Source organism: Hypanus sabinus, chromosome 18 (genome assembly GCF_030144855.1).
Source record: "Hypanus sabinus isolate sHypSab1 chromosome 18, sHypSab1.hap1, whole genome shotgun sequence".
Lineage (NCBI taxonomy): Eukaryota > Metazoa > Chordata > Chondrichthyes > Myliobatiformes > Dasyatidae > Hypanus > Hypanus sabinus.
This window is the reverse complement of record NC_082723.1, coordinates 34,437,421-34,460,578: the sequence shown is the minus strand read 5'-3', so window position 1 is coordinate 34,460,578 and position 23,158 is coordinate 34,437,421. Positions and strand designations below refer to the sequence as shown.

General features: G+C 44.8%; 1 protein-coding gene across 1 annotated transcript in view; it reads left to right on the top strand.

Annotated features, from left to right (window-relative positions):
• Positions 1-8,934, top strand: part of LOC132407243 (V-type proton ATPase subunit G 1-like) — a 24,821-nt gene extending 15,887 nt beyond the window's left edge. The window contains exons 2-3 of the mRNA XM_059993508.1: positions 6,455-6,599; positions 8,422-8,934. Of these exons, the coding sequence (XP_059849491.1) occupies positions 6,455-6,599; positions 8,422-8,595 (319 nt within the window). The 3' untranslated portion in view covers positions 8,596-8,934. The remainder of the gene's footprint in view (positions 1-6,454; positions 6,600-8,421) is intronic.
• The last annotated feature ends 14,224 nt before the right edge of the window (positions 8,935-23,158 follow it).

The following is a 23,158-nucleotide window of genomic DNA, read 5'->3' as shown; positions in this document are numbered from 1 at the left end:
CCCCTCCCCTCCTCCTCTCCCCCCTCCCCTCCTCCTCCTCCCCCTCCCCTCCTCCTCTCTCCCTCCTCCTCTCCCCTCCCCTCCTCCTCTCCCCCTCCCCTCCTCCTCTCCCCCTCCCCTCCTCCCCTCCCCTCCCCTCCTCCCTCCCCTCCCCCTCCCCTCCTCCCCTCCTCCCCTCCTCCCCTCCTCCCCTCCTCCCTCCTCCCTCCTCCCCTCCTCCCTCCCCTCCTCCTCCTCCCCTCCCCTCCCCTCCTCCCCTCCCCCTCCCCTCCTCCCCTCCCCCTCCCCTCCTCCCCTCCCCCTCCCCTCCCTCCCTCCTCCTCCCCTCCCCTCCCCTCCTCCCCTCCCCTCCCTCCCTCCTCCCCCTCCCCTCCTCCTCCTCCCCCTCCTCCACTCCCCCTCCTCCTCTCCCCCCTCCTCCTCTCCCCCCCTCCCTCCTCTCCCCCCTCCTCCTCTCCCCCCTCCTCCTCTCTCCCCCCTCCTCCTCTCCCCCCTCCTCCTCTCCCCCCTCCTCCTCTCCCCTCCTCCTCTCCCCCTCCTCCTCTCCCCCTCCTCCTCTCCCCCCTCCTCCTCTCCCCCTCCTCTCCCCCTCCCTCCTCTCCCCCCTCCTCCTCTCCCCTCCTCCGCTCCCCCTCCCGCTCCCCCCTCCCCGCTCCCCCTCCTCCGCTCCCCCCCTCCCCCCGCTCCCCCCTCCCCCCTCCCCCCTCCCCCCTCCCCCCCCCTCCCTCCCCCCCTCCCCCCTCCCCCCCCTCCCCCTCCCCCCCCCTCCCCCTCCCCCCCCTCCCCCTCCCCCTCCTCCTCTCCCCCTCCCTCCTCCTCCCCTCCTCCTCTCCCCCTCCTCCTCTCCCCCTCCTCCTCTCCCCCTCCTCCTCTCCCCCTCCTCTCTCTCCCCCTCCTCCTCTCCCCCCTCCTCCTCTCCCCCTCCTCCTCTCCCCCCCTCCCGCTCCCCCCTCCTCTCCCTCCCTCTCCTCCCCTCCTCTCCTCCCCTCCTCCCTCCCCCCTCCTCCCCTCCCTCTCCTCCCCTCTCCTCCCCATCCCTCCCCCTCTCCTCCCCCCTCCCCTCCCCCCTCCCTCCCCCTCCTCCCCTCCTCCCCCTCCTCCCCTCCTCCCCCTCCTCCCCTCCCCTCCCCTGGCCCCCGCCCATAGTGGTGTGAACTGCGTAGAATTTCTAGCATTTTATGTTTTTACTTCAGTCAATCAGTAAGTTTCCAAGTTAAGCAATCTGTGTTCTGCTTTTTCTGCATGATTCCACAATGTGGGCACTTTGTTTAAAGGTTGAAGCTATTATGCAATGGGTTCTTGAATTTTCTTACACCTGTTTGAAATTTGCTGATATTTTTGAAACTGGCTAGGTTGTTTTTGGATGTTCTTTGTAAAGATTAAAATATCTACAGAATATTTTGTCTTGAAGCTACTTAACAACCAACATCAACAAAATAACCTGCTTATTTCATTAGGGTAGAACCCTTCCAATGAATCTAATGATAAGCAGGTTCAAATTTGCAGACAATCAGCAATTGAAAGCGTGGAAAGACGTAGCTCACTCAGATTCACCAGTTGAGTACATAAGGCATCTATTCACAGCTGTTTGTTAATCTCGAACAGTGGCCAATCCACGGTTGGGATTGATAGGCAAAACAGTAAAATTGGACAAGCAGAGTGGCCATTGTTGGGGCAGTTACTTGAGGTTTTTATGCTCGTTGAAGCTTCAATGTGGAAAGGCCTTGCGTGAGAGAAGGCAAAAAGGCTTGAGTGATGGAAGGTGAAAAGCTGTAGATGGATTCCCCCTAGTTTATTTTTTGTTTTCATCATTTATATTAGCTCAGTAAGGGCAGTAGAGATGCTAGGCGGGATGTAGGAATACAAGGAGATCTCCAGTGACCCCGACAACTACACATGTGAGATGTGCACCCAGCTGCAGCTTCTGACAATCTGCCTTAAGGAGTTGGAGCTGGAACTGGATGAACTCCGGATCATTCAGGAGTCTGAGAGGTGATAGAAACGACATATAAAGAGGTAGTTACTTTTGAATGTTGTGTTTGTTGAGCTTGGCAATGTAGACTTGCTAGCAAGTTGGGTGAATACTGCAACACAAAACTCCTCAACCTGAGCTACCCAATATTCAGGTAGTTGCACCAAAGGTTCATGACACAGGAAGCTGTGACAGTCAGGAGGGAAAAGGGGTTAAACAGCAAGGGCACAGTACCTAACAACACTCTGGATACTGTTTTGGTGGGGGGTGGGCTGTTGTGGAATGACCAAGCAGAGGAAAGTCACAGCAGTCAGCTCTCTGGCACTGTGTCTGGCTCTATGACTCAAAAGGGAAGGGGGAGAAGAGGCGAGTTGTGGTGATGAAATTCGTTAGGTGGGCGAACAGAAAGCAGGATAAGAACGAGATTCCCGGATGGTATGTTGCCTCCCAAGTGCTAGGTCTGGGACATCTTGGATCGAGTCCTCAGCGTTCTTAAGTGGGAGGGTGAACAGCGGAGAGATGGTGGTTCGATGACATAGGTATGAAGAGGGACGAAGTTCTTCAAAGTGAGCTCAGGGAGTTGGGTGCTAACTTAACGGGCATGACCTCCAGGGTTGTGATTTAAGGATTGCTACCTGTGCCATGTGCCAGTGAGGCCAGAGCCAGGAAAATTATACAGTTTAACTCAGCGCTCCTTTTGGAGAGAAGGATGATGAGAGGTGACCTGATAGAGGTGTACAGGAGGATAAGAGGCATTGATCGTGTAGATAGTCAGAGGCTTTTTCCCCAGGGCTGAAATGGTTGCCACAAGAGGACACAGGTTAACAGGTGCTGGGGAGTAGGGACAGAGGAGATGTCAGGGGTAAGTTTCTTACTCAGAGTAGAATGGGCTGTCGGCAACAGTGGTGGAGGCGGAAACGATAGGGTGTCTTTTAAGAGGCTTTTGAATAGGTACATGGAGCTTAGTAAGATAGAGAGCTGTAGGTAAGCTTAGTAATTTCTAAAGTAGGGATGTGTTTAGCACAACTTTGTGGGCCGAAGGGCCTGTATTGTGCTGTAGGTTTTCTATGTTTCATGGCTAGGGGGGAGGGCTTCAGATTTTTGGATCATTCTGCTTTTACAGGGAAGTTGGGACCTGTACAGAAAGGATGGTTTGCACTTGAACTGGAGGTGGACAGGAAGGTTCGTTAATGCTGCACGGTGGGGTTTAAACTAGAGTTGCAGGGGGATAGGAGCTAGAGTTCTAGAACAGATAGTGGAGAGGTTGTGGAATCAGGAATCAAAAAGTTCAGCATGGTGTGACTAATATTCTAATATTACATATATTTCAGTGCAATAAGTATTGTAGGAAAGACAGATGAACTCAGGGCATGGATCAACACGTGCAATGATGACATTGAAGCCATTAGTGAGATTTGGTTACAGGAGGGGCAGGACTGGCAGCTCAGTATTCTGGGGTTCAGCTGTTTCAGATGTGACTAAGCAGGTGGGATTAAGGGGGAGGAGTGGTGTTACTAGCCAGGGAAAATGTTACGGCAATGCTCAATCAGGACAGACTGGAGAACTCGTCCAGTGAGGTTTTACGGGTGGAACTGAGGAATAAGAAAGGTGTGACCACATTAATGTGGCCATATTACAGACCACCCAACAGTCCGCGGGATTTAGGGGAATAAATTTGTAGAGAGATGGCAAACTGTTTCAAGAAACATAAGGTTATTGTAGGTAATTTTAACTCTCCACATTTTGACTGGTACCTCCAATACTGTAAAAGGACTAGACGGGATGGAATTAAGGAAAATTTCCTTCAGTCAGTACATAGAAGTCCTAGCGAGGGAGACTTCAATACTTCAACTGCTATTTGGGAATGATACAGGGCAGGTGACAGAAATTTGTGTAGGGGAACAGTTTGCATCAGAGAAAAGCCAATTTTGATGGCATCGGAAATGATATGGTAAGTGTGGATTGGGACAGGATGTTTGTTTGTAAAGGTGTGCAGAAATTTCAGGGGCCCTGGCAGAGATATTTAAATCATCCTTAGTGACAGGTGAAGTATGAGGATTGGTGGATAGCTAATGTTGTTCTGCTGATTAAGAAAGGCACTAAAAATAAACCAGGAAATTATAGACTGAGCCTGACATCAGTAATCATCTGTAAACAATTTGTTTACAGTTCCTAATGTTTACAGTACCTGTTCTATAGCTCGACTTGCTAAGTATACCCGCAGAAAAAGAATTTCAGGGTTGTATGTGGTGACATGCATGTACTCTGATAAATTTTACTTTGAACTTTAAGTGGCGGGAAAGTAATTGGAAGACATTCTAAGGGACTGGATATATGAGTGTTTCCTGATTAGGGATAGTCAGCAAGGCTTTGTGCATAATAGGCTGTGCCTAACCAATCTTAGAGTTTTTCAAGGAAGCTACCAGGAAGGTTGATGAAGGCATGGCAGTGGATGTTGTCTATATGAATTTTAGCAAGGCTTTTGACAAGGTTCCGCATGGGAGGTTGGTAAAGGATCAGTTGCTTGGCATTCAAGATGAGGTAGTAAAATCGATTTGTGGGAGAAGCCAGAGAGCGGTAGTAGATGGTTTTCTCTCTGACTGGACGCCTGTGACTAGTGGAGTGCTGTAGGGATCGGTGCTGGCTTCATTGTAGATTGTCATCAATATCAATGATCTGGATGATGTTAACTGGATCAGTTAATTTGCAGATGACATCAATATTAGGGGTGTAGTGGACAGTGAAGAAGGCTGTTGTGGCTTGCAGCAGGATCTGGCCCAGCTAGAAGAATGGAGTGAAAAATTGGAGATGGTATTTAATGCAGGCAAGTGTGAGGTGTTGCACTTTGGTAGGAGTGTCCAGAGTAGGTCTTAGAGTGAATGGTAGGGCACTGAAGAGTGAGGTAGAGCAAAGGCATCTGGTAATGTGGGCCCATATTTAATTGAAAGTGGTTTTACAGGTAGATAGGGTTGTAAAGGGTGCAGAGGGTTCAGAGAAGATTGACAAGAATGATTCCAGGTATGAAAGGGTTACCATATGAGGAACGACTGGCAGCCCTTGGGCTGTATTCCCTGGAGTTCAGGAGAATGAGGGGGGATCTCAGAAATATTATGTTTGTTAAAAGGCCTGAACAGATTAGATATGACAAAGTTATTTCCTATGGTAGGGGAGTCTAGGACAAGAGGGCATGACTTCAGGATTGAAGGACGTCCATTCAGAACAGAGATGTGGAGAAATTACTTTAGTCAGAAGGTGGTAAATCTGTGGAATTTGTTGCCACAAGTGGCTGTGGGGCCACATCATTGGATGCATTTAAGACAGAGATAGGATCTTGATTAGTCAGGGCATCAAAGGGTATGTGGAGAAGGCAGGGGAGTGGGGACGACAGGAAGAATTGGTTCAGCCCATGATTGAATGGCGGAGCAGACCCGATGGGCCAAATGGTCTACTTCTGCTCCTATATCTGATGGTTTTAAAGCTTCAGGCACTTGGGGGTTCATAAATCAAAGTATTGAGTGCAGGTGATGCGATGTTAAGTTGTATAAGACATGGGTGAGGCTTAATTAAGAGTATTGTGTGCAGTTCTGGACACCTGTCTGCAGGAAAGATGTAAATAAGGTTGAAAGATACAGAGAAAATTCACAAGGATGCTGCTGGATGGGAGGACCTGAGTCATAAGGGAAGATTGAATAGGTTAGGACTTATTCCTTGGAATGTAGAAGATTGTGGGGAGATGTGATAGAGATATACTAAATTGAGGGGTATAGATAGGGTAAGTGCAAGCAGGCTTTTTCCACTGAGGGGTGAAACTACAACTAGAGGTCTTGGGTTAAGGGTGAAAAGTAAAATGTTTAAGGGGAACATGAGGGGGAACCTCTTCAGTTAGAGGGTTGTGTGTGTGTGTGTGGAATGAGTCATCAGTGCAAGTGGTGCATGCGAGCTTGAAGTCAAGAGAAGTTTGGAGGGTCCATGGATGGTAGAAGTATGGTCAATGGGTGTAGGCGGTTTAAATGGTTCTACATGGACTAGATGGGCCAAAGAGACTGTTTCTTTGCTGTACCTTTCCATAACTGGGATATTGCAGTTCACTTTTAAACTTGATAAATACACTGAGAAGAGCAGCTTCTGGTACTGGCTTAAATAAAGCAGGCATTTGGTAATAAGGGCAATGATATGGTAGATTACAAATTCTGCTTAAGGATTTTTAAAGATGAAAATTTGTTTGATTTGTCTCATGTACTTTGAAGCATACAATGAAATACATGATTTGCCACAAATCAAATCGTGGAGGATTGTGCCTGGCTGCCTGCAAATGATCCCATGCTTCTGGTGCCAATGCGGCATGTCAAAGCTCACCAACCTTAACCCATACATCTTCAGAATGCAGTAGGAAACAGAGAACCTGGAGAGAAACCACACGTTTACAAGCAGAATCACTGTAAAGTGATTGTGCTAACCACTGCACTACCATACCGTGCTTTAAACTGATTGTGCTGATAGTTGCCTTAACTTTTCTCTTTTCACAGGAAAGAATCGCAGGTTGAAACAAGCAAAGGAGGAGGCCCAGGCTGAGATTGAGCAGTACCGGCTCCAGCGAGAAAAGGAATTCAAGAATAAGGAAGATGCTGTATGTAGTAAAACAGCAATGTGTACTTCAGTGCAACCTATCTGGCTTTAAGTTTCACACAGTCTGTCTCTAGGGAACTGAGTTCCTTGTGATTGTGGGTTTTAGTGTGGGAACTCCATTATTTTTTTTTCAGAAAATCAGGTGCTTGCTTAAGTGCTGATGATCTCTCTGGAGTTGTAACTCCTTGCTTCAGTTAATGATTTTAACAGTTACCTTTTGTAAACCCTCTGAGTTAATTTAGTTCGGAGCTTAAAAGCTTAGTTGTAAATTCCTTTCACAAGATGGGAGAAGTTGGAGAAAATACTAAAGTAGCATTTCTGAAAGTTTTCCTTTGGTGATATGGGATACACTGTCTGTGCTTACTGGGATTAATGTTTGACAAGATTTACTTAATCTACATCCATTACTTTCCAGTGGTGCCACTTCACTGTGAAGTGACTTGATCACCTTCACTGAAGTTTGACTACCTTTCAGGTATATGCTCCAATCCATCCAAATCAAGTCCCAGAAGTTTAATAAATCACTTCTGCACCCTCCTAGACCATAGGCCATAAGACACAGCAGAATTAGGCCATTCTGCCCATTGAGTCTGCTCTGCTAATCCATAAAGGTCGATTTATTATCCCTCTCAACCCCATTATCCTGCCTTCTCACTGTAACCTTTGGCACCTCAACCCCATTATCAACGTATGCCTTAAATATACCCAGTGACTTAGTCTCCACAGCTTTTTGTGGCAATGAATTCCACAGATTCACCAGCCTCATGCTGAAGAAATTCCTCCTCATCTCTGTTTTAAGTGGATGTCCCTCTAGTTTGAGGCTGTGCTTTCTGGTCCTAAACTTGCCCACTAGTAAACATCCTCCCTATACCCACTCTATCCAGATCGAGGATACACCTGTGATCTGACTGTTATACTGAAGGTATATCCCATCTCTCATCTGACCAAGCATTCCTGATATCCCCCTCGTCAGTTTTAGTGTGTCCAGGACCTCACCAATGCTTTCCTTTGAGTCAGTGTATGCGGCATCCATGGTTCAGCAGTTTAGAGAGGCTCATCTCTTTAAAGGTGATATTATCTGATACTTTTCATAGATTGGGAGTGCTGCTCCCTTCATTAAGGGAGACTCGGTGCTTACTGCAAGCTGATGACGATTCTGTGGAAGGGAAAGGGCGGTGGCAGCATGAAGATTGGGAACTTGAAACTGATTAGAGCTGGCTGACTGAGTTTGAGAGTACAGAGCTGTGAAGAGGAAGTGCGAAATATGAATTAGGAATATGGAGGTTCTTGAATGCAAGGGTATATAATAAGACGAGGGATAAATGCTTTTGAGGCCTTCATCTTTGAAATTAGTAGCTCATGCCTGAATAACAAATCATGTTTGCAAAAGACTTCACTGTCAAGCAACAGTAATTGAATGTTCTCGTTTGTGTGGGCAGAGATTGCTGTCGTGTATATAAAAGCACAGAACTGGCGTCATTGGTCTTTGAAAAGAAAACATGATCCATTAACTTGAATTCTGAAAGATACTGGGAATTGGAATTTAATACTATGTGGAACAACAGCAGAAAAGACTTTCTAAATTCTCATTGGTTTCAGGCAGATGGAACTGTTTTGCAGGCAATTAAATGTGACTCACTGAGTTTGAGATTCTTTGTTGAGATTTTTAGTTGCCGTGATCCATGCAAGGAATTTGGACCAACACTGGGTGACTGGTTTAATATTTAATGAAAAGTACTGCTACATGAATTTTTAAAACTCTGGTCTTTTGTGTAAAGGGTTTGTAGAACTGATTACACTAACAGTTTCACATTGCTTTTCAGGCCCTTGGTTCACATGGTGATTCAGCAACTGAAGTTGACAAAGACACTCAAGAGAAAATTAAAGTAATCAGGGCAAACTATGAGCAGCACAAGGAAATTGTCCTGAATAACCTCCTTAATTTGATCTGTGACATAAAACCAGAAATTCATGTCAACTTTCGCATTAATGGTTAGAACTGGATTGTTGTTTTGTGTTGAGCAAATACCAAAGCACATTGAGATAGCAATATTTTGTGTATTACAATAGTTATGCAACAATTTTACATTCAAATAAAATATGCATCAAATGAATTTGGGAGAAAAAGTTTGAGTTTTCCCTGTGAAGTGTTATATAACTGAAACTTAAATATTCCTGTTTTTCCACTAGATTTCTCCAGGCGAATCTGAAGATGCTTCAGCATTGGTTTTCTACTTAATTGGTGATGTCATAGTAAAATGAATGATAATTGCTATATATTAGATTTAGATTATATTTTGAATTAGGGTGCTTATTAAACAGAAGCAGAAACATTGTTTAATGAAGTTCAAAATACATTTATTATCAAAGTACGTACACATTATACAACCTCGAGACTCATCTTACAAGCAGCCACATTTCAGCAATGAAACCCAAAAGTACCCATTCAAAAAAAAAAGACCATCAAACTCCCAATGTACAGAGAAAAATAACAAATCATGCGAACAATTAAAGCAAGTGAATAGCATTTTGAACTGAGGTCCATGAAGGAGCGTCTGTCCACAGACATGAAGCCACAGCCTGTTTGGCATAGAACTGAGTAAATGTCGTGGAGCAGCAAGCTGAATCGGCCTGTCCCCGACACCCTGATCTTTTCAAACTGGCCCAGTGCTAAAATCATCTGAACACTGGGATCTGTCGTTTTGATACGCTCTGGGGCCTGGACTCCGCTGCCACAATTTGGCCTGTACCTGACCAATTCAGCATGGCACTTAAATCAGTAATACCTTGAGTGTTTCCTCTCTCTCTCAGGGATAGACCCTGAATCTGCCTAGACTCTGCCTCACCCCACTACATCAAATCACCTCCAAGTCCAAAAGGAAGTTACAGGATATTGTTTGCAGAGATAATAGGTATTTAGTACAGAGTATTAGAACATATGGTATTTGCTATTGATCTTGCAAATGTTGGTGTATGATCTAACATTTTATCAGACTATGAAGCATCAGGAGAGTGAAGAAATGCCCGAATCCATCCGTGTGAAATATTTTGGATTGTAAGTGGCAATGTTAATGTTTTGAAATGAGATGCAGGACATTTATTGATGACTTGGAATTTGGATTCCATTGTAACAAAGTTTGAAATGGCTTTGAGCAACTATGAAGTGTTTATACTCTGATTAGTATAAACAAGTGTTTGAGTGTCATTAAAATCTAATTTTAAAAATTAGCTAGCTAAGTGATTATTTCCAGAATCCAATCTGTTTAGTAGCTGATTGTTGCAATGAGTTTCAAGCTTGGCTTGAATTTGAGCAGTGGGAAATCAAAGCCTGAGAAGACCTAGGAACTTAGAAAACCTACAGCACAGTACAGGCCCTTTGGCCCACAAAGCTGTGTCAAACATGTCCTTACCTTAGAAATTACCTAGGGTCACCACAAGCCCTCTTAAAAGACCCTATTGTATCCACGATGTTAGCTCTCACAGGTTCACAGATTGAGCAGAAAAGGCAGCAACTCATGGCAATTTGGTGCTTTGAGCAGCAGCCAACCATTGTTCGGGATTGATGAGCAAAGACAAGATGAGGGACAAGCAGAATGCCCATTTTTGAAGCGGCCATTGTTGTCAGAGTTAGAGTGGAGATTTTCAGGCTTTAACTGAATCTTCAGTGAGGAAAGGCTTTAGTCAGAGAAAGCAAAAAGCTGTAGATAAGAGTCCCTCACTCCACCCTCCCCCCCCCCCCCACACACACACAATTTATTATTCTTGTTATATTTGCTCAGAATAGAATTGCCAGGTAGGATAGTGAAATGCTCCTCTTACAGGATGTGGGAAGGCAGGGAGACCTCCAGTGTCCCTGATGATAACAACTGGGAGAAGTGCATCCAGCTGCAGATTCTAACTCTCCACGTTAAGGAATTAGAGGTGAAACTGGATGAACTCTGGATCATTGGGGGGTCTGAGAGGGTGATAGATTGGGCGTATAGGAAGGTAATTACACCTGAGGTGCAGGACACAAGAAACTGGTGACAGTCAGTTTAGAGTACCCCTGTGGCCAACCCCCTCAACAACACTGGATGACTTGGCGGAGAAAAGTCACAGCAGTCAGGTCTCCAGCCCTGAATTTGGCTCTGTGACTCAGAAGGGAAGTGTGGTTTGGGACAGGCTGCTATCTGGCAAAGGTGTGCATGGTAAGTGGGAGGTCTTCAAAAGTGAAACTTCAAGAGTACAATGCTTGAATGTCCCTGTCAGAGTAAAAGGCAAAGATAGCAAGTGTAGGGAATTTTAGTTTTCAAGAGATATGGAGGCCCTGGGTAAGAAGGGAAAAGGTGCACAGCAGTTATAGGCAGCTAGGAACAAATATAGTACTTGGGGAGTTTAAGAAATGCAACAGAACACTTGAATCAGGAGGATTAAAAGGCATAAAGTTGCCCAAGCAAACATTAAGGAGAATCCTAAGGGATTCTACAGATATGTTAGGAACGTAGAAAACCTACTGCCCAATACAGGCCCTTTGGCCCACAAAGCTGTGCTGAACATGTCCTTAGAACTACCTGGGCTTACCCATAGCCCTCTATTTTTCTAAGCTTCGTGTATCCATCCAGGAGTCTCGAAGAACACCCTATTGCTTCCACCTTCACCACTGCCACCAGCAGCCCATTCCACAGACACTACTTTCTGCGTAAAAAGGATGACTTACCTGACATCTCTTCTGTACCTACATCCAAGCACCTTAACACTGTGCCCTCTCGTGCTTGCTATTTCAGCCCTGGGAAAAAGCCTAGTCAGAGGCTTCAATGTGATCCAGGCGATCAATGCCTCTCATTATCTTGCACACCTCTATTAGGTTACCTCTCATCTTCTATCACTCCAAGGAGAAAAGGCCAAGTTCACTCAACCTATTGTTACAAGGCATGCTCCCCAATCTCGGCAACATCCTTGTAAATCTTTGCATCCTTTCTATGGTTTCCATGTCCTTCCTGCAGTGAGGCGACTAGGGTTGAGCACAATACTCCAAGTGGGGTCTGACCAGGGTCCTATAGAGCTACAACATTACCTCTTGGCTCTTAAACTCAACCCCACAATTGATGAAGGCCAATGCACCGTATGCTTTCTTTACCACAGAGTCAACTTGCACAGCAGCTTTGAGTGTCCTATGGACTCAGACTTCAAGATACCTCTGATCCTCCACACTGCCGAAAGTCTTACCATTATTCTGCCATCATATTTGACCTACCAAAGTGAACCACTTCACACTTATCAGGGTTGAACTTCTCAGCCCAGTTTTGCATCCTATCAATGTCCAGCCCTCCACACTATCCACAACACCCCCAACCTTTGTATCATCAGCAAATTTACTAACCCATCCCTCCACTTCCTCATCCAGGACATTTATTTAAAAAAAATCAGATCCTTGAGGCACACTACTGGTCATCAGCCTCCATGTAGAATATGACCCATCCTAAACCACTGTCTTGTGTGGGTAAGCCAGTTCTGGATCTACAAAGTAATGTCCCCTCAGATCCCATGCATCCTTACTTTCTCAATAAGCCTGGCATCAGGTACCTTGCTAAAATTCATATACATTACATCTACTGCTCTACCTTTATCAATGTGTTCAGTCACATCCTCAAAAAATTCAGTCAGGCCCATAAGGCACAAAGCCATGCTGACTATTCCTAATCATATTATGCCTCTCCAAATGTTCATAAATCCTGCCTCTCAGGATCTTCTCCATCAACTTACCAACCACTAAAATAAGCCTCACTGATCTATAATTTCCTGGGCTATCCCTACTCCCTTTCTTGAACAAGGGAACTACATTCGCAACCCTCCAATCCTCCTGAACCTCTCCCATCATCATTGATGATGCAAAGATCATTTCCAGAGGTTCAGGAATCTCCATCCTCACTTCCCATCATAGCCTAGGGTACATCCTTATCTGGTCCTGGTGATTTATCCAACTTGATGCTTTCCAAAAGCTCCAGCACATCCTCTTCCTTAATATCTACATACTCTATATACATCAGTCCACTAGGTCATCCCTACAATCGCCAAGATCCTTTTCCGTAGTGAATACTGAAGCAAAATATACCTCTGCCATCTCCTCTGCTTCTATACACACTTTTCCACTGTCACACTTGATTGGTCCTGTTCTCTCACATCTTACCCTCTTGCTCTGCACATACTTCTCAAATGACTTGGGATTTTCCTTAATCCTGTCCACCAAGGCCTTCTCATGCCCGCTTCTCGCTCTCCTAATTTCATTCTTAAACTCCTTCCTGCTAGCTGTATAATCTTCCAGATCTCTATCATTACCTAGTTTTTTGAACCTTTTGTAAGCTCTTTTCTTAGTGACTAGATTTACAGCTGCCTTTGCACACCAGTTCCTGTACCCTACCATCCTTTCCCTGTCTCATTAGAACACATCTACACAGAACCCCACACAAATATGCCCTGAACGTTTGCCACATTTCTTCGTATGTTTCCCTGAGAACATCTGATTCCAATTTATGCTTCCTAGTTCCTGCCTGATAGCTTCATATTTCCCCTTACTTCAATTAAACACTTTCCTAACTTATCTGTTCCTACCCCTCTTCAATGCTATGGTAAAGGAGATAGAATTGTGATCACTATCTCCAAAATGCTCTCCCACTGAGAGATCTGACACCTGACCAGGTTCATTTCCCAACACCAGATCAAGTACAGCCTCTCCTCTTGTAGGCTTATCTACATATTGTGTCAAACCTTCCTGAACACACCTAACAAACTTCACCCCATCTAAACCCTTCACTCTAGGGAAATGGCAATTAATATTTGGGAAATTAAAATCTCCCACCACAAGAACTATTAACCCCATTACTCCTTTCCAGAATCTGTCTCCCTATCTGCTCCTCGATGTCTCTGTTACTAATGGGCGGTCTAGAAAAAACACCCAGTAGAGTTATTCTATCCCTTCCTATTCCTAACTTTCACCCACAGAGACTCTGTAGACAACCTCTCCATGACTTCTTCCTTTTCTGCAGCTGTGACACTATCTCTGATCAATAGTGCCACACTCCCACCTCTTTTGCCTCCCTCCCTGTCCTTTCTGAAACATCTAAAGCCTGGCACTTGAAGTAACCATTCCTGCCCCTGCACCATCCAAGTCTTTGTAATGGCCACAACATCATAGCTCCAAGTACTGATCCATGCTCTAAGCTCATCTGCTTTGTTCATAATACTCCTCGCATGAAAATAGACACATCTCAGACCATTGGTCTGAGCGCGAACCTTCACTATCACCTTCCTATTGTGCTGACTCCAGGCTTTCTCCATTTGTGAGCCAACCTCCCTTTCCTCCGCCACTTCAGTTTGGTTCCCACCCCTCAGACTTCTTTCTCCCTTTACGTCTATCAGGTGTTCACCCATCTACACCTTGAATTCTGCACTCTATGTGTAACTACCTGCTCAAACGTCATACCTATCACTTGCTCTGCCTCTCCTTTTAGGCAAGCTTCACTGACCTGCGACTAACCTCCTCAAAGCACTCTGTTCCCGCTGCTCATTGAGCCTCGGAGTATATGTGTCAAATGACTTGGGGTTTTCCTTAATCCTGTCCACCAAGGCCTTCTCATGCCCACTTCTCACTCTCCTAATTTCATTCTTAAACTCCTTCCTGCTAGCTGTATAATCTTCCAGATCTTCCATTGACAAGTCAATGAGGCTCCCCCATCTGAGCCAAGAGTGTATGGTCATGCACTTTGGGGAAAGAAGTGAAAGGGTTGACCATTTTTTTTAAATGGAGAGAATATACAAAAAATTGAGCGGCAGAGGGACTTGGGAGTCCTTGTGTAGGATTCCGTAAGTGTTAATTTGCAGGTTGAGTCCGTGGTAAGGAAGACAAGTGCAATGTTAATATTCAATTCGAGAGGACTGGAATAAAAAAAAGCAAGGAAATAATTGTGACTTTATAAAACACTGGTGAGACCTCAGTATTGTGAACAGTTTGGGGCTCCTTATCTTAGAAAGGATGTGCTGAAATTGAGGGTTCAAAGAAGGTTCAGGAAAATGATTCCAGTATTGAGTGGCTTGTCATATAATGCATTTGATGGCTCTGGGTCTACAATTACTGAAATTCAGAAGAATGAGGGGTAACCTCATTGAAACCTATCGAATGGTGAAAGGCCTTGATAGAGTAGATGTGGAGAGGGTTTTCCTATGGTGAGAGAGTCTAAGACTCTCATTGCAACAGGCAACAAGTCTTTACGTATGTACGTGAGGGCATACAAGGTAGCCAGAGCTAGTGGGAAGATAAAGGATTGGTGAGTTTTTTTAAAACTTGCAGAAGGAAACCAAGAAGGTCATTCAGAAGGAAAAGATGAATTATGAGAGGAACCTCCCTTTCCTCCATCACATCAGTTTGGTTCCCATCCCCTAGCACTTCTAGTTTAAACTCTCCCCAATATCCTTAGCAAATCTCCCTGCCAGGATATCGATGCCCCTCAGATTCAAGTGCAACCTGTCCTTTTTGTACAGATCACTCCTGCCCCAGAAGAGATCCCAATGATCCAGAAATCTGAATCCCTGCCCCTTGCTCCAATCCCTCAGCCACATTTATCCTCCAGCTCACTATTCCTATACTCACTGTTGCATGGCACAGGCAGTAATCCTGAGAATACTGCCTTTGAGGTCCTGCTTCTCAGCTTTCTTCCTAACTCCCTGTAGTCTGCTTTCTGGACCTCCTCCCCTTTCCTACCTTCGTTGTTGACACCAGTTTGTAATACAACCACTGCCTGTTCTTCCCACTTCAAGATATCATGGACGCAATCAGAAACATCCCGGACCCTGGCACCATGTTGAGAACAAAAGGATTGTAAGGGACAAAATTGGTGCTCTGAAAGATCAGAATAGTAAGGCATATAGAGCCAAAAGAGATGGGGGAAGATCTTAAATTAGTTTTTTGCCTCTGCATTAGGAGGCAGACTCAGAGTCTATAGAAATGAGACAAAACGACATCAGCTTCATGGATCCTATACAAATTACAGAGGAGGAGGTATTTGCTGTTCTGAGGCAAATTGGGGTGAATAAAACGCCAGGGCCTGACAAGGTGTCCCTTCAGCCCCTGTGGGAGGCAAGTGCAGAAATTTCTGGGGCCCTAGCAGAGATATTTAAATCCTTAATGATCCGCTACTTTAAAAAAAGGCTCTAAACATAAACCAGGAAATTGAAGGCCGGTGAACCTGACATCAGTAGTGGGAAGTTATTGGAGGGTATTCTAAGGGACCTCATATATAAGTATTTGGATAGGCATGGACAGATTAAGGATAGTCAGCAGGGCTTTGTGTAATAGGTCATGTCAAACTAATCTTGGTTTTTTGAGGAAGTTATCAGAAAAATGCATGAAGGCAGGCAATGGATGCTGTCTACATGGACTTTAAGCAAGGCATTTGACAAGGTCCCACATGGGAGATTTGTCAAGAAGGTTCAGTCGCTCAACATTCAAGATGAGGTAGTAAATTGGACTTGGCATAGGCTTTGTGGGAGAAACCAGAGAGTGGTAGTAGGTGGTTGCCTGTCTGACTGGAGTACCACAGGATTCAGCGCTAGGTCTGTTGTAGTTTGTCATCAATATCAACAATCGGAATGATATATGTGGTTAACTGGATCAGCTGGTTTGCAGATGACACCAAGATTGTGGGTGGTAGTGGAAGCTGGTCATAGCTTTCAGCAGGATCTAGACCAGCTGGAAAAATAGGCTGCAAAATAGCAGACGGAATTTAATGTAAACATGTGCAAGGTGTTGCACTTTGGTAGGACCAACCAGGGTAGATCTTAGAGTGAATCATAGGGCAATGAGGAGTGCAGCAGAACAAAGGGATACAGGTCCATGATTCATTGAAAGTGAATAGACCAAGAGATAGGGTCATAAAGAAAGGTTTGGCACATTGGTCTTCATAAATCAAAGTACTGAGTGCAGGATATGGGATTGTATTTTGAAGTTGTACAAGACATTGGTGAGGCATAATTTGAAGTATTGCATGCAGTTTTGGTCACCTACCAGGAAAGATATAAATAAGGTTGAAAGTGTACAGAAGAAATTTGCAAGGATGTTGCCAGGTCGGGAAGACCTGAGTTATAAGGAAAAATTAAATAGGTTAGGGCTTTATTCCTTGGAAAGCAGAAGATTGAGAGGAGATGTGATAGAGGTGTACAAAATTATGAAGTGTGTTGTAAATGCAAGCAGGATTTTTCCACTGAGGTTCCACTTAGGTGGGACTAAAACCAGAGGTCATGGGTTAAGGGTGAAAGATGAAAAGTTTCAGGGGAACATGAGGAGAAACATCATCACTTAGAGGGTGGTGACAGTGTGGAATGAGCTGCCAGCACAAATGGTATAAGCTGTCACAGGGTGGGTGTTGGGAGCAGACCCAAATACAAGACACAGACACTGAAGTACTAGGAAATGGACTGGACTAGAGTTAGGGATGGGACAGGACACAGACTAGGAGCTGGGACAGGAACACAGACTTGGGCTAGGACTTTGGCTAGGAAAGTGGGACCAGGACAAGGAACTGGGAACTAGGAGCCTGGGCTTGGACTCTGTCATAGATCAGACAAGGACCCAGAACCTGGGTCTTGACTCAGGCTCAGACCCCAGAACTAGGCAAGGACATGACATGGCTACTGGACTGGACATAGGTTGGAGTCTTCAAGGCTTGGCTGCAGGACTAGACATGGAACTCCTGCACAGGATGAGGCACATGGACAGGACAAGAACCCAAAGCCTTGACTCAATCTTGGGATACCTGAACACAGGTCTTGAGAGCAACAGGAACACAGAGCCAGGGTCCCTCCTTAGGAACAGGACTTGGGGCCAGGGCTCTACATAGAGTCAGGACCCCTCCTAGGGAGCAGGATGTAGGGCCAGGACTCATACACAGACCATAGAGAGACAGTTCCCAACACAAAGTAACAGCAAACAGCCAGACCTACCCAGCAAAGGCATGGACACAGAGACAGTTCCTTATCTAGACACAGCAAGGCTGCAGTCTTGTTCCAGCAGTAGAACTTGACAGTAATACAGGTGAAGGGAACAGTCCAACAAATGAATCTGAACCCAGGAGCTATTTATGTAGCCAGCCCAAAATGAGAATCAGGTGCCTCAATTAGAGCACCCAACAGAACAAGGAAAAACTGGAAAACCTGGAATAAGGAATGATGGACCAGACCGTGAACTGGAATGCGGACTTCACAAACTGGACCATGACACATGCAAGCTCGATTTCAACACCTGAGAAGTTTTGATAGGTAAATGGATGGTTGGTGTACGGTGGGCTATGGTCTGTGCGGGTCAATGGGAGTAGGCAGTTTAAATGGTTCAGCATGGACTAGATGGACTAAAGGGCATGTTTGTGTGTTGTACTTTTCTTTGACTCTAATTAGTGCTGCACCGAACCATACAGTGTGTGTCACTGAGCAGACCTGATGCAGGGTCTTAACCTGAAACTTCACAGTTCCTTCCCTCCCAGAGGTGCAGCTCGACATGTTGAGTTCCTCCAAAGATCGTAGCTTCAGGTTCCAGCATCAATCTCATTTGAAACTGCTTTTTCAAAATATATTGTCTCTGCTTTTTTCCACAATAACATTTTTCATAATAGTACTTTATCCAGATCTGGTAATGTCGCTACCCTCGCATGTTACACATGCCTACTCAATAACCTGCTGTATCTGTTTAGAGTCAACAGGATATGATCAGGTACTCTTATAAATTGTCTGCACCAGATGCTCTGCTCTCTTTATAATTGGTGAGAAAGGAGTTTAAGGTGGACCTTAGTAGATGACAGCTCTTGGATATCTCTTATCAACCCTAGACCATAATCCCACCTGTAAACACCAGGCCACCATCTCTGACACAGATCTCCTTCAGGGCAGAAGGCCCTGATGCAGTACCTGGTAAGGCTCTGAAAACTTGTGCCAACCAACTTGTGGGAGTATTCAAGGACATTTTCAACCTCTCAGTGCTATGGTTGGAAGTTCCCACCTTCAAAAAGGCAACGATTATACCAGAAGAGAAATGAGAGCTGCTTTAATGACTGCCATCCAGTAGGACTCACATATGCGCTGCTGAAATGCTTTGAGAGGTTTGTCATGACTAGAATGAACTCCCTCAGAAAGGCCGTGGACCCACTACAATTTGCCTATCGCCACAATAGGTCAATGGCACAATCTCATTGGCTCTTTATATGGCCTAGGATACCCTGGACAATGCAATCACCTATGTCAGGATGCTGTTCATCGACTATAGCTCAGCATTTAACAGCATCATTCCCACGGTTCAGATTGATAAGCTATAGACCTGGGCCTCTGTGCCTTCCTCTGCTATAGGACCGCAACTAGAAGACCACGATCTGTGTGGATTGGTGATAACATCTCCTTTTTGCTGATAATCAACACTGGTGCACCTCAAAGGTAAGTGCTTAGCTCACTGCTCTACTCTCTCTACACTCATGACTGTGTGGCTAGGCATAGCTCAAATACCATCTATAAATTTGCTGATGATATAACCATTGTTGGTAGAATCTCAGATTGAGATGAGAGGGCGTACAGGAGTGAGATTTACCAATTAGTTGAGTGGTGTGGCAACAACAACCTTGCACTCAGTGTTAGAAAGATGAAAGAGCTGAGTGTGGACTTCAGGAAGGGTAAGATGAAGGAGCACAAACCGATCCTCAGAGAGACCTGAAGTGGAGAGAGTGAGCAGCTTCAAGTTCCTGGGTGTCAAGAACTCTGAGGATCTAACCTGGTTCCGACATATCGATGCAGCTTGAAAGAAGGCAAGACAGTGGCTATATTTCATTAGGAGTCTGAGGAGGTTTGGTTTATCACCTAAAATGCTCAAAAACTTCTATAGTTGTACTACAGAGAGCCTTCTGACAGGCTGTATCACTGTCTGGTATGGGGGGGGGGGGGCGGTTGTGGGTGGTAACTGCACTGGACCAAAAGAAGCTATAGAAAGTTGATGTAAAATGAGCCAGCTCCATCTTGGGTACCAGTCTCCATAGTCAAGATATCTTCAAGGAGCAGTGCCTCAGAAGGTCCATTATTAAGGACCCCCATCACTCAGGACATGCCCTCTTCTCATTGTTACATCAGAAAGGAGGTACAGAAGCCTGAAGGTACTCACTCAGCAATTCAGGAACAGCTTCTTCCCCTCTGCCATATGATTCCTAAATGGACTTTGAACCCATGAACACTACCTCACTGTTTAAATATATATTATTTCTGTTTTGCACTATTTTAATCTATCTAATATACATATACATGCTTACAGTAATCAATTTACTTTTTAAAAAATTCCTATATTATCATGTATTGCCTTGACCTGATGCTGCTAAGTTAACAAATGTCATGATATATGCTGGTGATAATAAAACTGACTCTGATTCATTACATCAGTGTATTTCCTTTCCACAGCCTCAGACTTGATAGTGCTCCAACCCTGCGCTGTCCACTTCTATCTCCAACCCAAGACCCACAAGCAGGACTATCATAAGATTTTGGAGCAGAATTAAATGATTTGGCTCATCGAGTCTTGCTTCATCATTTCATCATGGCTGATTCATTTTCCCTCACAGCCCCAATGTCCTTCCTTCTCCCCATATCCACTCATGCCCTGACTAATCAGGAATCTTTCAACTTCTGCCTTAAATGTACCCAGTGACTCGGCCTCCAAAGCCACCTTTGGCAAAGAATTCCACAAATTCACCATGCTGGTCAAAGAAATTCCTCCTCATCTACGTTCTAAATGGATGCCCTTCTATTCTGAGCCTGTCTCCTCTGGTCTTAGTCTCCCCCATCATAGGAAACATCATCTCCACATCCACTCTGTTGAGGTCTTTCACCATTAAATAAATGTCAATGAGGCCACTCCTCATTCTTCTGAATTCCAGTGAGCAGAGGCCCAGAGGCATCAAACACTTTTCATTTGACAAACCTTTTTATGAACTTCCTTTGAACCATCTCCAATGTCAGCATATCTTTTCTTAGATAAGAGGCCCAAAACTGCTCACAACACTCCAAGTGAGGCCTCACCAGTGCTTTATAAAGCCTCAACATTACATCCTTGCTTTTATATTCTAGTCCTCTTGAAATGAATACACACATTGCATTTGCCTTCCTCACCACAGACTGAACCTGCAAATTAACCTTTAGGGAATCCTGCACGAGGAGTCGGAAGTCTCTTTGTGCCTCAGATCTTTGAAATTTCTCTCCATTTTGAAAATAGTCTATTCTTTTACTTCCTTTACCCAAGCACATGACTGTACACTTCCTGACACTATATTCCATCTGCCACTTATTTGCCCATTCTCCTAATCTGTTTACCCTGCCTGACCCATTGCTTCTGCCTGCTCTCAGCCCACTAAACTATCTCCAAACACCTTGTCTCCATCCTATCTCCTCTTCCCTCCTACAGCTGCGATACTTTGCATGCCTTTTATCCTTTAGACAACTTCTAATTTCAACTGTCTCCACACTTCATCTTCACTATGAGTCCATCAGTCACCTCTGACCCCTTTCTCATGACCCCACTTCTTTATACAAGCCAACTCATCTGTCCATTCAGTCTTGATGTAGGGTTTCAAATGATACATTGAGAGTTTATTTCCTCTCATAGATGAGTTCATCCTGCAGATTGTTGCTCCAAATTCCGATGTTGCCGTCTTTCTTGTCTCCATTTATTGTGCCTAATTTGTAATTAAAAAGTTGGCAAGGGAAGAGGACTGACCATTTCTCTCGTGTGGGTATTTCTGTTTTAATTCTCCATCCCATTCTGACCTGACTCTGTCCTGATTACCACAAGGCCCAATGCATTTTAAGAACATCACTTGGTCTGTTTGGTCATGTGACAGTCTTCTGATCACATTTGTTAGCATCTTGCTGTTTGAACCAGGACTGATCATTTCTGTTTGTTACCATTGTAGTTCAACTTTTCCAATTCTATTTGTATAGTTGACTACATGGCCCATCCTGTGTTAACAATACATTTCACAGGTGAATTGCATAATGGCTTTATAACTGTCCATGTTAATTCATTTGGTCTTGCCCTCACTGTTCTACTAAAGCCCTCCCTCATCTTGTTTTACTCACCTTCTCAGTTTTGGTGAAGATTCCTGGATGTGAAACCATCATTTCTCTTTCCACAGATGCTGCCTGACCTGAATGTTTCCAGCATTTTCTGTTTTTATTTCAGATTCCCAGCATCTGCAGCTTCTGGGTTTTTAGCCAGTGATCCTTTGGCAGTGCTTGAACAAAAAGGAGCATGGAAACAAATCATCCCTTTTCCAACCGTTGAGTGGGTCTCCTCCATTAGCAAGGGATTGCTCAAGTTTAAACTGAGCTGTTGTCTGCTGTAAACATTGGCAATTCCTCAACTGGAGTGAAGCCAGCATCCCCAGCAGGGAAACTATCTGTTTAATGAAAGTGCAAATCATAATGAATGTGCTCCTTTGAGTTCTTTGTCAATGACTCCAAGAAATGTAACTGAAACAAGGAACGTTGGACTATTTTTGGGATATGACATCAGCCCTATGTCAGGCATTCCATCCACTACATCAATGAGGGTGTACTGAATGTCATCCACACAGCAACAGGCCTTCAACTCACCAAGTCAGCCACCCATTTACACAATACCAATATTTATCTCACATTTCCATCCACCACTTACCACAATTAATCTTTGGAATGTGGTGGTGGTTGCAGCCCATGAGCAGGGTGTGCGGGATCTTTCATAATGTTACTGGCCCTTTTCCAGCATCTTTCTAATTACAGCTTCAGTAAGTGGATGGAGAAAGGGGGAATAGACGGAGCACGAAGCATGTGTCCAGTAGAGGTCGCCGGCACACTAGTTTTGAGTCACATGGCACACTCATGCTCTGATAATCTGCTTTCCCGTTCTTCAGAAATCCTGATAGTCTGGTGTCTGACTTTGTGGTGAACTGGTGAACTACATATACCTGTCTGGACACCCCCCCCCCCCCCCCCCCCCCCCCCGTTGACTGCTCCTGTGGCTCCTCCCACAGACCGTGGCTCCTCCCACAGACCCCGGTATAAAGGCGATTGGAGACACCGCCCCGGCCTCAGTCTCCAGGATGCAGTGTGGTGGTCACTTGCTGCTTGTTCTTTCTTCCAGCCAATAAAAGCCTACCTTAACTCACGTCTCAGAGTTATTGATGGTGTATCAGACTTACTGGTTCAGTTCCTTATGCGTCCTTTAAGCCAACGGAATTTTATTATCAAAGTCACGCTATACTACCCTGAGATTCAGTTTCTTATAGGCATTTACAGAAAAATAACATAGTAGGATGTATGAAAAAATATACATAAGCATGTTTGGCTGACCCCCATTTTCTGAGCTCACTTTAAGGGCATTAGCTCCTTTTACACTTGCCTCAAATAGTAAATTTTTGAACATTACATAACAAAAACTAGTTGAACATGTTGGTGTGTTATGGAACATCTAAAAAAATGTGAATTAAAAGTGTAACGTTCAGTAAGGTTTCACTGCTAATGTAATGGCCTCTC